The sequence below is a fragment of the Geotrypetes seraphini genome, chromosome 8 (assembly GCF_902459505.1).
Source record: "Geotrypetes seraphini chromosome 8, aGeoSer1.1, whole genome shotgun sequence".
In the NCBI taxonomy this organism is placed as follows: Eukaryota; Metazoa; Chordata; class Amphibia; order Gymnophiona; family Dermophiidae; genus Geotrypetes; species Geotrypetes seraphini.
In genome coordinates this window covers 165940510-165958909 of record NC_047091.1, presented here as the reverse complement: position 1 = coordinate 165958909, position 18400 = coordinate 165940510, and the positions used below count along the sequence as shown (strand labels likewise).

The window sequence follows — 18400 nt, the reverse complement described above, 5'->3', positions numbered from 1 at the left end:
AATAATAAATCATCATAATAATCATTATCTGCCTTCCTGATTTGCAACTTTATTAAAATGAACCTGCAGCACGGAATAAAATCCTTTTTGGTTGAGGTGTCCCATAATGTTGGCACAGATATGGTTCATAGCAGGCCTCAGTGTTTCTCCTGGAAGAGAACAAAAAAAATCCAAATGTCATAGAAAGAATTCTACAACTGGGTACCTCAAATGAGGTAACACAAGGGGGCAAGCTGGGCATCAATTTCTTTAACATCACTTAGGCCGCCCAAGTTATATTTCACATTTAGTGACATACCCATAGTCCATCCATGCTCTATCAGCATGTAAGACTCCTCCCCCCCCCACCATGCAGTTACATACTACAGCACTTAGGTCCTACCTTTTAGAACAGCGCCTAGTGCATATAAACGCGTCACTAGCATCAATGATGCACACAGCTGGTGCATAATTCTAGATGCCTGTTGATAGAATCCCTTCATAGAACATTATTGCAGTTAACACTGGCTGCAATTAGTTTGCAGAGCAAGCTCCATATGGCTCAAGATTAAGCAGGTAAAACACTCAAGCAGCAAAAATTTAGTGACCCCCTTTGCTGTGAAAAGTTCCACAGTTATTCTAAATAAAAAACTTTTGGGTCAAATTCTAAGCTGCGTCAGTCAATTTTTTTGTTGCTTGTTAAACACAGGCTGCAGCGGTCAAAAAACACGCAAAAATTCAGCACCACTATCTGGATAGAAGCCGACATTGAATATCCAGAAAAGGCAGCCAATATTGGAATTTATCCAGGCAGTGGCAAGAGTCAGTCAGCTATTTGGACAGAACAAACAGATAATCTAGCTGTTCTCTGGGTAACTTATCTGGACTGCCCTGGCTCCATCTGTATAGTGCAGAGACAGCCTGTCAAGATATTCAGTGCTGCTATTCCAATAGTAACTCTACATATCCCAGACTAGATGGGCCGTGGCCCTTATCTGCCGTCTATTTCTATGTTCTATTTCTATGTTACATATCCCAGTCAGCAGCACTTCTCTGGAGGGTAGATGCCATTACTACTACTATTAACACTTATATAGCGCTGAAAGGCATAAGCAGTGCTGTACATTTTGACATTTAATAGATGGTAAAACCAAAAACAAAGACTGCAGAGAGGAATGTACAAGGTACAGCAGTGGTCTCAAACTCAAACCCTTTGCAGGGCCACATTTTGGATTTGTAGGTACTTGGAGGACCTCAGAAAAAAATAGTTAACGTCTTATTAAAGAAATGACAATTTTTCATGAGGTAAAACTCTTTATAGTTGATAAATCTTTCCTTTTGGCTAAGTCTTAATAATAATATTGTCATTTATAGCTAAAGAGACAGATGATCAAGAAACTGTTTTATTTTACTTTTGTGATTATGATAAACATACCGAGGGCCTCAAAATAGTACCTGGTGGGCCGCATGTGGCTCCCAGACCGCGAGTTTGAGACCACTGAGGTACAGGAATTTATTTATTTAATTATTTATATACCACTTATATCTTAAGGGCTCCTTTTACGAAGGTGCACTAGCGTTTTTAGCACAAGCACTGGATTAGCGAGCGCTAGCCGAAAAACTACCGCCTGCTCAAGAGGAGGCGGTAGCGGCTATCGTGCGCAGCATTTTAGGGCACGCTATTCCGCGCATTAAGGCCCTAACGCGCTTTCATGAAAGGAGCCCTAAGTGGTTTGACATTCAAGTACTTTATCATAGAAACATAGAATATGACGGCCATACACAGGCATAGACCGTGCAAGTCTGCCCAGTACTGGCCTAGTTCAATATTTAAAATTATTTTCTGAAGATTTAGAATCAGAAAATAATATTAAATATTGAACTAGGCCAGTACTGGGCAGACTTGCACGGTCTGTGTCTGTATATGGCTGTTTGGTGGAGGATGGGCTGGGGAGGGATTCAATGGCTGGGAGGGTGTAGATGGGCTGGAGTAAATCTTAACAGAGATTTCGGCAGTTGGAACCCAAGCACAGTACCAGGTAAAGCTTTGGATTCTTGGCCAGAAATAGCTAAGAAGAAAAAAAAATTTTTTTTAAAAAAAATTTTAATTGAATCAGGTTGGGCAGACTGGATGGACCATTCGGGTCTTTATCTGCCGTCATCTACTATGTTACTATGACGGCAGAAAAGGGCCACTCTACCTAGTGTACCTGGGGCAATGGGGGAGATTAAGTGACTTGCCCAGGGTCACAAGGAGCAGTGAGGGATTTGAACCCACAACCTCAGGTGCTGAGGCTGTAGCTCTAACCCCTGCACCACACACTCCCACAATGTTTATTAAAAGTCTATATGAAATTGTAATCCAAAAACATGGCTCTCCTATACATGGATTACGGACCCAACACAGTCCGTGTTTCAGAGAAACACTCCTTCCTAAGGGGTCCGAGATATCTATGTATCACACATAGAGAGTCATACGGAGAACAACGTTGTTGTATAAAATGATTAAAATCTGTGATATCTCGGACCCCTGAGGAAGGAGTGTTTCTCTAAAACACGGACCGTGTTGTGTCCGTACTCCATGTATATGAGAGCCATGTTTTTGGATTACATTTCATATAGACTTTTAATAAACATTCCTGTACCTTGTACATTCCTCTCTGCAGTCTTTTTTGTTTTTGGTGTTCGCCTTTCACTGCAGACCCTTTGGACTTTTCTTTGATTTAATAGACGGTCCCTGCTTGGCAGAGCCTACAATCTAACTTGAACAAACAAGACATGCATATGGGGTTAGGGGATGCAGAACTTTGCGAGAGGAATTAGGAGTTGAAAGCACTCTCGAAGAGGTGGGTTTTTAACTGGGCCTTGAATACTGCCAGAGGCAGAGCCCACTGTAGGAACTCGGGCAGCTTATTCCAAGCATATGGTGCAGCAAGGGAGAAGGGATGAAGTCTGGAGTTGGCAGAGGAAGGTGCCATTTTCCAGTTAAGTGTTTTTAAACATTAACCCTATAAAATTATAAGAAACCCCTTTGTAACAAGTCTTAGTTACAGAAAAATTATTTCCCCCAAATTTTATAACATGCCATATTCTCTCTAATAATCACCCACCCACCCCTTCTTGAGGACTCAAAATCTCCCCAATAATCCCCCTACCCTTGGTATTGTTCTCCTCCATTTCCAATCTCTCCCCCTTCCCTCCGATATGATTGGATCTCTCTTTTTAACTCATCTTGAGGTTATGGTGCTGGGTTGGTGCAGAGCCTTGAGGATCTGCGCCTGCTTGGGCCTTCAGCACGTGCAGATGTTCACGGCTCTGCACCAGCACCTCAAGACGAGGTAAGAGAGATCCTGTTGTTGCAGGGGAGGGGGCTGGAAGGTGAAGGAGGTCAATGCCATTTACTACATGAGGCAGAAAAGAGGACAGAAATGGTGATCAGGGCTGGAGGAGAGAAATGATGCCTCCATTAATAGCCCATTCTAGACTTCAGAAAACCCAATGTTTCTAATAATAGTCCGGGCAATTATTAGAGAGAATACGGTAATTGTTCTAGCAAATTAAATTATTACCATGCTTTACCAAGCATTACCATGCTTTTAGATGCAAATTTTGGGACAGAACACCCATAACTGAAACAGTTTAACCTGTTTGGTTTCAAAGGAATCAAAATTAAACTGGATTACATGTGAAAGGAGACTGTACTGGCATTTGATCAGAAGACATGATAGTTCTATGGCTTTGAAAGAGGATCCACACACCTTTCCCTCGCAGTAACTTCCATGTGGATGTGTCTGTAAAAGTCACCAGCATTGTGAGGTACAAAGTAACAAGTTTGGAGTCCTGTAAGATGTCAGGCTGAAAAAAAGGGAAAAAATAAATATCCATCTAAAGCATTTCATATTGTTGTTCAATGCTGCAAATCATCGGGTGAAATGAGGGGCAGGGTTATTTAATACAGCTTTGCAAATAATAACATACTAAAGAGCAGGAGTGTCAAAGTCCCTCCTCGAGGGCCGCAATCCAGTCGGGTTTTCAGGATTTCCCCAATGAATATGCATGAGATCTATTAGCATACAATGAAAACAGCGCATGCAAATAGATCTCATGCATATTCATTGGGGAAATCCTGAAAACCTGACTGGATTACGGCCCTTAAGGAGAGACTTTGACGCCCCTGCTATAGTAGAAGAGGGTGTCAGGTCAAAAGCGCGCCGGCATAAAGGCGCGCCCAGACAATTGAGCGCAACGCGGAGGTGCACGCCGCAGAAAATTACTGTTTTTAGGGCTCCGATGGGGGGGGGGGGCGTGGAAGGAACACCCCCACTTTACTTAATAGAGATCGCGCTGCATTGTGGAGGCGTTGTGGGGGGTTTGGGGGGTTGTAACCCCCCACATTTTACTGAAAACTTCACTTTTTACCTGTTTTTAGGGAAAAAGTTAAGTTTACAGTAAAATGTGGAGGGTTACAACCCCCCAAACCCCCCACAACGCTGGCACGATCTCTATTAAGTAAACTGGGGGGGCTCCCCAACAAAAACCCCCGTCAGAGCCCCTAAAAACTGTAATTTTCTTCGGCGCGCACCTCCGTCTTGCGCTCAGTTGTCGGCGCGCGCCTTTGTCTTTCACGGGGTTGTCTATGAACCGTAGAAGAGCATCCTGCGCTCACCCACTACTTACGAGGTATTCAGGAAGCGCCTCAAAACTCACCTGTTCCTGAAGTATCTGACCCGTTCTTCTCTTTCCCCTCTATAACGGTTCTCTCACCCTATCCCCCTCTTGTTTTCCCATCCTTAAGTTCTCTCAACTTGTACTTCATTATTCTTTTGTAAACCGCATAGAACTTAACGGTACTGCGGTATATAAACTGTTATTATTATTATTAAAATATTGGTTACAGGAGCAGCCTCCATCCTTTTGGTACTGGCGAAACAAATTGCATGCCCTGATGCTATGGGAATCCTAAGGGGTGCGTGGTCGTCGTAAAAAATCAAAAGACATTTTTACAGGTCTGGGATAAATATATACAAAGTCTTTCACCAAGAGCATGGAGTCAAACTCTGAATGGGTTTACAAACTTATAGCGATCCAATTAGGCACATGCATTATTCGAAGAAGGGAGGGGAGGGACATTTTTCAGGTCACATATACAGCTGGGGTGTCTAAGAGCTCTGGCCATCTAGATCGTTTGAGGGGGACGAAGTTTGGGATTGGGCTGATCATTGATGGGGTTGCGGGGAGGGTACTTGAGCCATTTGTGTACTGTGTATTGTTAGAGTTGTATTTGCTTTCAGTATTGTACAGTTGATGCACGTTTGGTTCTTAGCAAACAGAATTTTGATAGCATACTGTAGATTTAGCTTTTAATTTCTTGTTGGATTCTAGAGCAAAGTTCTGTTAGCCATTTTGATCATCGAGTAAACTCAATTCTTTGTAGATTGTAATATCCACTAGACTTTTCAAACCATTTAAGTCCCTTAAGCCCTCTAAGGGAAAGAGCAGGACATAAATATTCAAATTTACTTAGGGCTCTGACTACTAGAAAATGGTAATATTTTGGTTCCTATAAGACTGATTTTATAAAAGCTTTCAAGTTGCACCTAATCTAATCTAATCTTCGGTTTATATACCGGGTCATCTCCCGAAGAAGCTTGACTCGCTTTACAAGTAATTTAGATCAGAATATATAACAAAGTATAAACCTAAAAGAAAACTAGAAAGATAAAATATGCTATTAATATGACACTTCAAATAGGTGAGCCTCTAAAGCAGGGGTGTTAAAGTCCCTCCTCGAGGGCTGCAATCCAGTCGGGTTTTCAGGATTTCCCCAATGAATATGCATGAGATCTATTAGCATACAATGAAAGCGGTGCATGCAAGTAGATCTCATGCATATTCATTGGGGAAATCCTGAAAACCCGACTGGATTGTGGCCCTCGAGGAGGGACTTTGACATCCCTGCTCTAAGGTATTGCGTGAACCGCCAAGTTTTTAGATCTTTTCAAAACTGTTCTAGCTGCCCTATCAATCCCTCTCCCCCCCCTCTCCTGGTTTCCCACTCCCTCCATTTTATCTTCTAACCCAACTATGATAAACCTGTGCCTCCTTCCGCGCTACCTGCAATTCCGATAAAATTTTTGTAAATCCGGGCTCAGACCGGATCCTAATGTAACGAATGTAAACCGCCTAGAACTCTTTGGGTATGGCGGGATATAAGAACCTAATAATAATAATAATAATAATAATTTCTACCAGCTTGAATGCCATAGATTTACTAAGCTTTCCAACGGATTTAAGTCCTCTTGCGGAGAGAAATGATAATTTATAAATCTGTATGCTCCTCAAATACCAAGTTCTAGTGGTATTCCAATACAAGGGAACTAGAGAGTCAAATATTCTGTAAAGGAATTTGAAAACAACGCTTGCACACTTAAACTGTATCCTAAAACGAACTGGGAGCCAGTGAAGCTTTCTCAACAAAGAGGAGACATGGTCATACTTTCTCTTTCCAAAAATGAGTTTAACTGCCTTGTTTTGTATCAACTGTAGCCGATCTAGACTACCCTGTTTATGTAAACAAAATTACAGTACTGTATTTTCACGCATATAACGCGCGCGTTATACACGATTTTACAAACCGTGCATAACCTTGCGCGTTATACGCGTTTTACAATTTATTTTTTTTTTCAATCCGATCAGCATCCCCCCTGCGAACCTGCATCCTCCCCCCCCCCCCGCTCGCTTACCCGCGTTTTACAACTTTTTTTTTTCAATCCGATCCGGCATCCCCCCTGCGAACCGGCATCCTCCCCCCCCCCGGCTCGAGTCACCCCCCCTCCCCCGCGATCCTACATCCCCCCCAGCACCGCAAAACATCTCTTACCCGATTGGGCACCAGCACCAATGCACAGGACGTGCCAGTGCCCGAAGATCCTCCTTCGTTGGTTTGGGCTGGGCTGGGCTGGGCTGGGCGGTGCGGTGCAGGAGAGATCCTCCTTCTTCCTGCGCCGGGCTGGACTAGGCTTTGAGCATTTGCGCATGCTCAAAGCCTTCTGGTCTCGCTCGGAGAGATCCGCCGGATCGGATTGAAAAAAAAAAGTTGTAAAACGCAGGTAAGCGAGCGGGGGGGAGGTTGCCGTTTCGGAGTAGGCGGGAGTAGGTTTTAGCATGCGCAGTATACGCATGTGCGCGCTATATTACATTTTTTTTAACATAAATTTGTGTTCCCCACACGCGCGCATTTTACACGGGTGCGCGGTATATGGGTGAAAATACGGTAATCCAGTTGAGCAAGCACAGTAGACTGTACCAACACTGCATAATGTTCTTGATGAAATAATGATCTAACTTTCCTCAGCATACGCAGGCTAAAGAAACCCTTCTTTGCCAGAGAGTTTATCTGATCATGAAATGTAAGTGATGAGTCCAAAATAATACCCAGGATTCTGGAGGAAATTATAAAGGCAACAAAGTTACCTATGTGCCTTTCTAGCACAGTCTACCCAAAAACCCGTGCACAAAGTTGCACCTGCTCCAAGGCAGGAGCAAGCAGAAATCAGTGTACATGTATGTGTCTGTTTTATAAAATTCTCACAAAAAGTTGGAAACAGAATGAATTGCCCAACTAAATCAAGTTGTCACATACAAAGTGAGCAATCTTACACGTCAAGTAAGTCACTTTGATGTCATGCAATGATGCGACAGTGAACCTCAAAACACCCAGGCACTATGATGAAAATACTGTGCTTTTACTGGGGTAATGTTTCTTATCGTCGGTTCTCTGCAATATCACATCAGGAAGCTATTGTCGTGTCAAACTTGTGAAATGAAATGAAATCACAAAACACTTATCTTCGTCCCAATGGAGGCTCTACCGTTTCACGAATCAAGCTTCATCAGGGGTTAGTGTTGATTCAAACAGAAGCATTTCATATGGCAGCGTCACTGCGTGGGCCACTTAACCAGACATCCAATCACCATCAATTTTAGGTTTCCCATAGTGTCTACGGAACCGATAACAAACATTACCCCAGTAAAGGCACAAGATTTTCATTGTGGTGCCTGGGTGTTTGAGGTTCACTTTCACATCATTGCATGACGTCAAAGTGTCTTGCTTGAAGTGTGAGATTGCTCACTTTTTATGCGATTTTTTTTTTTTTTGTTAATAAAATTGCAGTTATAATTACAAAAAAAATTCTTGAATGTTACTACATGTACCTTTCACAGCTCAAAGCAGTTAACAAGAATAGGAAGCCAGATATTCCTGGAAACAATGAGGTCTGTCTTTCTGGCAGTTCAGCTGGGGGAGTTCTTGACTTCTCTGACGGAGGCCTACTGTCTTGCATGTTCCCATTTGGGCCTCCCACCTACTGGTCATGATTGGATATATACCCACTTGTAAAGATTAACCTCTACTGGTCTGGAGAGTGCTAAAGAAGAATTCCTTTTCATCCAATCAAGAACAAATGGGTTATATGGAGACAGAAAAAAAAAAATAGTCCCAAGAGCTTTGCCTTTAAGGGTAACGTGCAGCCTGGAATGTTCAGTATTTTTCTCTGTCTCCAAGTGGGTGTTAGATGGATCATATAACTCCTTCTAGAGAATGACACAGGGAAAAATCTGTCCCCATGTCATTTTCTAACTCCTTCTTAGTGCTCGTCTGGTAGCTCCTGACCTCGTCAACTACAGATGTCCATTGAGCAAGAGGTCTTGCTGATAATCTCTGTTCAGGTTACAATCTGAATTTTCTCATTGAGCTCGGATGACACCTGATGGTTCCTGAATCCTCACCCCCTAGCTTGGGCGATACCGAGTGGTGCCGAGTCCAAGTCCCTCCCTCGCCCCAGCTCCACTCCTGATCCAGGAGGAGCTTTTTGGAGTGTGAATTGAGGCAAAGTTTATTGCATGTGGCAGTCTTCTGAACAGGTTTGGCTCCTTCTCTTTTGTACAGGACCAGCATCTTCATCAATACAAGTGGTTCATATGGGGGTGGGGGTGGGGCTGGGGGCGGAGCCAGGAGCTCTCTTTTTTTAAAGAGGAAATCTGGTAACCCTAGCTCAAACTGGCTATGTTATAGTGGCCAAAGATATAACCTGCTTTTTGCGCAGCCCGATCTGTACACTAAACCTGGAAGCTAACATACAATATAGCCAATCAAGTTTTAGCTGCTCACCCGCATCTAATATTTAGTGGCGAGTGCTTTCCTTTAGATTGAGCCATATATAGTCTCTATAAAATAAAGTCAGAGTTTTTTAAGATGATTGTTAAATTAAACTTAATGATTTTTAACATATAATTCGTTTTTTGTTCTAGAGACTTCACCTCCAGCTTTAAATCGTAATTGTTTGTCGGTTCCCTGACGAAGTACCGAAACGTGGCATGTCGGAACCAGCCATTTATTCAAAGCTAAGTTCTAACACCTTTTGCATTATTAATTACTTGAAAGAAGCTCTGGCATAGCTGTAGTGGCTAGCAATGTAATAACAAACAAGTATGCAACCTGGAGTAACTTTGCATTGAACACTGCAATGATTGGGTGGTGAGGCGGAGAGATTAGCCTTCATGTCTCTGAGCAGAGTTCTATTCGGATATGCAAACTGATTAATTTTGAATTGAAATCCATGCCTATTATATATAGATTTTATATGTAGTGACTTTTTTGAAAAATACAACCACTAATAATCAGCAGAGCTAGCTGGCTAACTCCTGTTGAATATTAGCAGTCAGCCAGCCAAATGCTATTTAACCAGCCAGGCACCATTCTTGGCCAGTTAAATAGCACTGAATATCGGGTGGCTTGTTTCCAATCTCAATTTCAGAACAGTTCAGATAGTTATTAGAGCAACTTAGTATGGGGAAATTCATTTTCTGTCTATTTAATTTTAATCAGTATAGATCCCACCCTTTAAATGTAGATCTCGCCCCATTCTGCCCATTCTCAGGGTGGTGTGCATGCATGTGCATATTTTATGGGGTGATTTTACACCGAGCCACTCACAAGGAAGTCCAAAAAGGTGCCTGTTTTATAAATAAGAAAAAACTGCAGATCAAAATGCACAAGATGCAGGCTATGTTTATTTGTACCAAATATTAATGCAGTTACTGATATCACTATAAAATAACCAAGGGACCCAACACGGTCCATGTTTCGGAGAACACACCTTCTTCAGGGGTCCATGGTTGTTAAGGTTTAAGATAAACTGCAATGAGAATGGAATAAAATAAACCTGTGTGAATGAAACGCAAGCCGACAGTGCAATGCCAAAAGTGAAGGTTTCATTTACACAGGCTTTTGTTTTATACCATTCTCATTGAGGTTTATCTTAAACCTTAACAACCATGGACCCCTGAAGAAGGTGTGTTCTCCGAAACATGGACCGTGTTGGGTCCCTTGGTTTGTAGTAAGGTGATATCAGTAATTGCATTAATATTTGGTACAAATAAACATAGCCTGCATCTTGTACATTTTGATCTGCAGTTTTTTTTTCTTGTTTTATGCTCTTGCCTACTGTACTGCAGACTTTGTTGGATCTGTTTGTTGTGTGTTTTATAAATACAACATAGACATATATGTGCCATTCTTAAATAGGACCCCAAATCCAGCCCCAACAGCACACAATGCTTTGAAGGCATAAATGTATGTACATCTGCTACGTACAAACATGCCTATTTTATAAAATAAATGTGCAGCTCCATCTAAGCTTTACCCTCAGGGAAAGCCCATGAACAGACTGCGGAAAAGTAGGCACTCATTTTTAAGGATAAATTTGGTTTTTACCTGCTAATTTTCTTTCTTTTAGTCCTTCCAAACTGGCACAGATGGATGGGTTTATACTCTTCTGCCAGCAGGTGGAGACTGAGAACACATTAACTTCTGGCGGTAGTACAAATGGGCTGCGCAGTCCCATCTACAATCAGCCTAATGAATAGCCAAGCAGGAACTAAGAACTTAAGAACTGTGAACTATAAAACACACCAACTCCACTCTCATATGGAGAAGACAAAGTACCGTATTTGCCGGCGTATAAGACGACTGGGCGTATAAGACGACCCCCCCAACTTTTACAGTTAAAATATAGAGTTTGTTATATACTCGCCATATAAGACTACCCCTTCTTCCGCACACCTTCTGCACAACAAATAAAACTTAAAAGAACATCAGAATTTATTTCAACAATTTTAATTAATTCACTAAAGCTGAATAGAACAATAAACCCATGGGAGTTGCCATGCTATTTGTTTTCTAAACTGTTAACCAAACTGAAACTGTCAATGATAGAAGGAAGATAACACATAGAGGGAGAGAGCAAGTGCCGGGCAAGTCCCTAGCAAGTTTGCTGGCATGACAGTTTCCCTTTAAAAGCCTTCAAAAGCCTCCTGTTCACCCCCGCAACTTCCTTAAGGGCTAGACTCCACACACGGCCGCATGTGCGAGAGACGTAGTAAAGAGAAAAGGGGTGGGGCCAGAGCGCCGCTGCTTCCCGCTGCTGCAGGATGAAGGAGCTGGCACCCTTGTCACACTGATGTCCCGCCATGGCCCCGCTGATGTCCCGGCAGGTTTACTAGTACCGTAAGCACCGTAAGGAGGTAAGGAAGGAGATGTTAGGGCAGTGTTCTTCAACCTTTTTACACCCGTGGACCAGCAGAAATAAAAGAATTATTTTGTGGACCGGCAAACTACTAGGACTAAAATTTAAAAACACCGTTTACGCCCCATCTCCGCGAGCTCGGTCCCCGCAAACCATCTGATCCCATCTGCACAAGCCGCAATTATGATTTTATATTGAACATGTATTTTATTAAAGTATAAAAAGAAACAATATTCTGAACAATTGTGATTTTATAAATACAAATATACAGAGCATGGACCAACAAAACCCTTGTCTCCCCTCCCCTTCACATATATCCCCTCTACTATCAAGAAAACTGAACAAGCCAAGTTATTATAGAATGCTACATAGAAATATCATGCTACAGAATACTGCAGGCCCCAGTTATGTCTCTAGCAGGATATATAATTCAAATCTGATATGTTCTAATGACAAAATAGAAATAAAATTATTTTTTCTACCTTTTGTTGGTTTCTGCTTTCATCTTCTTTTCACTCTTTTCCTTCCAGCATCTGCCCATTCCATCCAATGTCTGCCCTCTCTCCCTTCCATATGTATCTGACTTCTTTCTATGCCCCTCTTCCTTGTCCATTCTCCTCTCTCCTTTTTACATCATTCATTCCAGCTTCACTGCTTTCTTCATTTTTATCTCTCCTACACCAGATCTAGCATCTTTATCCCTCTCTCATTTCTCTGCTGACCCCCCTTTCCAGCATCAATGTCTCTCTACTTTCTCATTCCTCTCTCTCCCCTTTCTCTCATCTGATCTCTCCATTCCACCCTGACCCCCTTCCCCTCCTGTAATCTCCCTGCCAGCTGTTTCCTTCCTTTTTTCTTTCTCCCTTCCCTCCTCCCTCTATCCAACATTAACTCTTTTCCCATCCCTTTCCCTCCTCCCCTCCCAGCAGCATCTCTCCTTCTTCTCCCTTCCCTCCTCCATCTATCCAACAGTAACTCTCTTCCCATCCCTTTCCCTCCTCCCCTCCCAGCAGCATCTCTCCTTCTTCTCCCTTCCCTCCTCCCTCTATCCAACATTAACTCTCTTCCCATCCCTTTCCCTCCTCCCCTCCCAGCAGCATCTCTCCTTCTTCTCCCTTCCCTCCTCCATCTATCCAACAGTAACTCTCTTTCCATCCCTTTCCCTCCTCCCCTCCCAGCAGCATCTCTCCTTCTTCTCCCTTCCCTCCTCCCTCTATCCAACATTAACTCTCTTCCCATCCCTTTCCCTCCTCCCCTCCCAGCAGCATCTCTCCTTCTTCTCCCTTCCCTCCTCCCTCTATCCAACATTAACTCTCTTCCCATACCTTTCCCTCCTCCCCTTCCAGCAGCATCTCTCCTTCTTCTCCCTTCCCTCCTCCCTCTATCCAACATTAACTCTCTTCCCATCCTTTTCCCTCCTCCCCTCCCAGCAGCATCTCTCCTTTTCCCTTCCCTCCTCCCTCTATCCAACATTAACTCTCTTCCCATACCTTTCCCTCCTCCCCTTCCAGCAGCATCTCTCATTCTTCTCCCTTCCCTCCTCCCTCTATCCAACATTAACTCTCTTCCCATCCCTTTCCCTCCTCCCCTACCAACAGCATCTCTCCTTCTAACTCCCTTCAAGTCCAGTAACAGATCTCCCTTTTCCAGCACCTTCCCTGCCTCCTACAGTGGCTTCCTCCCCTTCCAGCAGCTCTCCGTACTTGCCTGCAGGAAGTTGCCGGTAAATCACTGCCCTGGCAAATTGGAGAGCTGGTGGGAGGGGAGACAGCCACTGTGAAGGCTCCCCAGGATCTTGTTCGCACACGCTGACCATCTCCCTCCACCTGCACCTGAATCTGCAGCTCTCTCCGGTCTAATCGCAACTTCCCCGCGGCCCTCTTCAGCAACTCGGCAGGGGTGGCGATCAAGACACGCTGCCGACGTCGGGACCTTCACTCTCTAAGTCCCGCCTATTTTGTTTCAACTTCCTGTTTCTGAACAGGCGAGACTCAGAGAGGGAAGGCCCCGACGTTGGCAGCCTATCTTGATCGCCTGAGGCTGGGAGGAACATTAATCAACAGGAACCGCAGTCGGCAGGAAATTTAACTGCCGACTTGATCTCGCCGGTCCTGCGCGGACCGGCAGAAATTTTCTGCGGACCGACAACGGTCCGCGGACTGGCGGTTGAAGAACTGTGTGTTAGGGCATGTAAAGTAAGGGCATGTAAACAGTACCCGGCGTATAAGACGACCCCCGACTTTGGGGAGGATTTTAAGGTACTGAAAAGTCATTTTATACGCCGGCAAATACGGTAGTTGTCTGGAGTGAACTGCTGGATACCGATTAGAACAAAAATCTGTCAAAGTGTCCCCACAGTTTGCCAGCAAAATCAGATGAACCAAACACCGCTGCTCCTATTACACTCCCCCAAAATCAAGTCTCATCACTAAAAAAACAGTAAAACGACAGGGTGAGTTCTGTGCGTCTGGAGGGACTAGAAGAAAGAAAATAAAAACTTTAACTATCTAACTAACAAAGGAGCAGGCCCCACAGGATCCCAAAGCTGTAGTCTTTGCCTGACTGTGGCAAGGCGTACAGCTGAGGCCCCTCTAATTAAAATTTGGGGAGATGGGGGAAAATGGGGGGGGAGAGACTCGACCATGTGTGTGGCACCCCTGAGGTCAGACAGACCCCCGAAAGGGTCCCCCAAGCTCTGTCCAGAATGTAAAAAAGGGACAATATAACGGCACTAATCAGATCCAACAGGTCCTAACTAACAAGAGGAATGACTGCACAGGCTTACCACCTCCACCTGCTGGAGACTGAGAACAGACTGATTGTAGATGGGTCTGCACAGTCCATTTGTACTACTGCCAAAAGTCAATGTGTTCTCAGTCTCCACCTGCTGGCAGAGGAGCGTAAACCCATCCGTCTGTGCCGATCTGGAGGGACGATAAAGAATGTAGGTTTTTATGCATCTACATTGTTGTACAATTTTATAAAAGCCCTTGTCAGCATGTAAAACCAGTTTTATACACAAAAAAAAGCTGAGCAAAAAGTTACCCCTTTCGTGGGTATGCAGAAATTTTATAAATTATGCCAATATACTGCAACTCTGTCAAACTATACCGCAGGAATGTGTAAGCGTGTATCACTTAAAAGAAGGCACAACCTTTTCCTGCTTCCAACAATTTTATGAACTATGTTTTATATGTAAAAGGTGTTTTATGAGCTTATGATTACCTTCTAAATAAATATATTCCCAAGTGTTAGACCCGTGTCTGCATTTTTTACTTTCTACTTGCTTACTAAGGGATTCTGCTTTTTAGCAACCATCAACATACTGTCTAGCGTTCGGTTTAAGAAAGGCAAAATGATGACAGGGAGCTAAGCAAAAGCAAAATTTTAAAAATTATTTATTTATTTAACAATTTATATATCGAATAAAACTATAAGGTTTACACGTTGCATACATACATATTATTCTGCTCGCCCTTTAATCACTACACATATAGCACCAACAATAGACAGATACAATTCCCATCCCCCTCATGGTAAATGCACAATATCAATACAATCTTAAATCAGGGTTTCAACACTTAAAATGCAGAAAGACGTTGAATATTAAGTTCAACACAAAGTATTCTTTAACACTATATCTTAAAACTGAAGAGACTGCAGAAATATTAGCTGAGAAAAGCACTAACGAAAAGCTGCGTTTTCAACATTTTCTTAAAGTTAATCTTCCCAACGCAATAAAATAAAATGGTTACCTTTAACTGCTTGAGAAATTCACAGCAAATCCACAGAATATCCTTGATCTGTTTAATCCACAGGAGTGTCAGATCCTTAGACAGAGCTAATGACACATACCAGACCTAAAGGCAGGAATGTGGTAGGTTACTTTAAACAACAGCCATATCGGATGTCATTCTAAGAATACAACAGGGAAGAGTCAGGGATAGTCATGCAGCAAGTCCTATCTCTCTCTTTCAGCACTTGGCGGTAAATTTGCATGTGTGCATATACACAAAAACGTCAACTAGGCGTCTTATGTGTTATTCTATTAACAGGCATGTATCTTCAATAGCGCATATTTTCAAGGTGAGCATACATATGGGCAAAACCTGGGCAGGGTGCACAGTTTTGAGTGTATCTGTGAAACTCAGGCATACTCTCCCTGATATTCAGTGCTATTACCGTATTTTCACGCATATAACGCGCGCGTTATACGCGTTTTTACCTACCGCGCATACCCCTCGCGCGTTATATGCGTGAGCGCGGTATACCAAAGTTTTAAAACATAGTTCCCACCCCGCCCGACGCCCGATTCACCCCCCCAGCAGGACCGCTCGCACCCCCACCCCGAACGACCGCTCGCACGCGCTGCCACCCGCACCCGCATCCACGATCGGAGCAAGAGGGAGCCCAAGCCCTCTTGCCCGGCCGACTCCCCGACGTCCGATACATCCCCCCCCCCGGCAGGACCACTCGCACCCCCACCCCGAACGACCGCTCGCACGCGCTCCCACCCACACCCGCATCCACGATCGGGGCAAGAGGGAGCCCAAGCCCTCTTGCCCGGCCGACTCCCCGACGTCCGATACATCCCCCCCCCCCGGCAGGACCACTCGCACCCCCACCCCGAACGACCGCCGACTTCCCGACAATATCGGGCCAGAAGGGAGCCCAAACCCTCCTGGCCACGGCGACCCCCTAACCCCACCCCGCACTACATTACGGGCAGGAGGGATCCCAGGCCCTCCTGCCCTCGACGCAAACCCCCCTCCCCCCCAAGACCCTCCGACCGCCCCCCAGCCGACCCGCGATCCCCCTGGCGACCCCCACGACCCCCCCCCCCCCCTTCCCCGTACCTTTGGTAGTTGGGCCAGAAGGGAGCCCAAACCCTCCTGGCCACGGCGACCCCCTAACCCCACCCCGCGCTACATTACGGGCAGGAGGGATCCCAGGCCCTCCTGCCCTCGACGCAAACCCCCCTCCCCCCCAAGAACCTTCGACCGCCCCCCAGCCGACCCGCGATCCCCCTGGCGACCCCCACGACCCCCCCACCCCCCTTCCCCGTACCTTTAGTAGTTGGCCGGACAGACGGGAGCCAAACCCGCCTGTCCGGCAGGCAGCCAACGAAGGAATGAGGCCGGATTGGCCCATCCATCCTAAAGCTCCGCCTACTGGTGGGGCCTAAGGCGCGTGGGCCAATCAGAATAGGCCCTGGAGCCTTAGGTCCCACCTGGGGGCGCGGCCTGAGGCACATGGGCCCAACCCGACCATGTGCCTCAGGCCGCGCCCCCAGGTGGGACCTAAGGCTCCAGGGCCTATTCTGATTGGCCCACGCGCCTTAGGCCCCACCAGTAGGCGGAGCTTTAGGATGGATGGGCCAATCCGGCCTCATTCCTTCGTTGGCTGCCTGCTGGACAGGCGGGTTTGGCTCCCGTCTGTCCGGCCAACTACTAAAGGTACGGGGAAGGGGGGTGGGGGGGTCGTGGGGGTCGCCAGGGGCATCGCGGGTCGGCTGGGGGGCGGTCGGAGGTTCTTGGGGGGGAGGGGGGTTTGCGTCGAGGGCAGGAGGGCCTGGGATCCCTCCTGCCCGTAATGTAGCGCGGGGTGGGGTTAGGGGGTCGCCGTGGCCAGGAGGATTTGGGCTCCCTCCTGGCCCGATATTGTTGGGGAGTCGGCGGTCCTTCGGGGGGGGGGAGGGATGTATCGGACGTCGGGGGGGGGCATCAGGCTTTCAGGATGGGGACAGACCTTCAAGGGGGGACAGTGCACGGAAGTCAGGGGGGGTGAACGGAGAGTCGGGACAGCGCACGGAAAGTCAGGGCGGGCGAAAGGAGCGTCGGGCAGCATGCGCGGTATACCCGTGAGCGCGGTATATCAAAGTTTTTGTGCAAATCATCGTGATTTCTGCGCGCTATATTCGTGTGCGCGTTTTATAAGGGTGCGTGTTATTTGCGTGAAAATACGGTAAGTGTCAGAAAAAGCCACCGATTGATTTAATAGCATTTTGATGGCTAACCACAAAAAAACGCAGCCCCATTCAGAAGCCCTGTCCTCCACGGCAGTGAATAAAACAACCATACCTTGTTTGCTTAGGGGAGCACCTGTGCCCTGTACAACAGCACTCTCGATTAGGGGGACCAAGGAGGAAGCAGCATAGGGAAGAGAAAAGTGTGCCAAAAGGACGGCATGCTATCCCTGACATTGCCTCCTCTGCTGACTAGTAGAAATAGTCCATGACTGGATTCCCAGATGCACCGCAAGAAGAGCAGTGCTGAAAGACTCTGCCACGAAGGGAAAGAAATCAACATAACCGTGACTTTAAAACAAGGCCGACAGCAATAAAATGAAAGGGTACTCCCCTATGGATGGCCCTACCTTTCCTGGCAGACTTACTGAACAGGCTAACACACCTAAAAGTGACATCAATGATGAATGCAACACCATCATATAACAGCCTCTGCAGCAGAATATATGGTATATAAAGTTTTTAATAAACATAAACATGCTCTCTCTTTTCTTTTTAGTCAACTTTATAAGGGAGAACAGAGGAAGCGGCAGGAGAGGGGAAGGACCTGATACCACCAGGTGTACCCCCAACAATAGGCAGGCAAAAAGCCTAGATGCCTCCAGGTTCAAATGAACTGGGCAACCCAGAATAGGAGCAGTCCAGAAGCTGAAACCAGGAACATGGGAGAGATCATCCATCCACCTGCTGGAGACAGCAAGCCAGTATTCTCTAAGGAGCGTACCATCCTATATGTCAGAGCTCAGTTTAACGCTCTCTATCTCCACCTGCTGGTAGATGAACATAATCCACACATCTCTGAATTCATCTG

The 18400-nt window shown here is 45.5% G+C and overlaps 1 protein-coding gene across 4 annotated transcripts in view; it reads right to left on the bottom strand.

Annotated features, from left to right (window-relative positions):
• The window catches only part of UBE3B (ubiquitin protein ligase E3B), a 122174-nt gene that overhangs the window by 90650 nt on the left and 13124 nt on the right, over positions 1-18400 (bottom strand). For 3 of the 4 annotated variants that reach the window (XM_033955671.1, XM_033955672.1, XM_033955673.1), the window contains exons 5-7: positions 15320-15424; positions 3738-3834; positions 64-149 (exon numbers count right to left, since the gene is read on the bottom strand). In XM_033955671.1, coding sequence (XP_033811562.1) covers positions 64-149; positions 3738-3834; positions 15320-15424 — 288 coding nt within the window. The remainder of the gene's footprint in view (positions 1-63; positions 150-3737; positions 3835-15319; positions 15425-18400) is intronic. The other variant, XM_033955674.1, reaches the window with a different exon arrangement.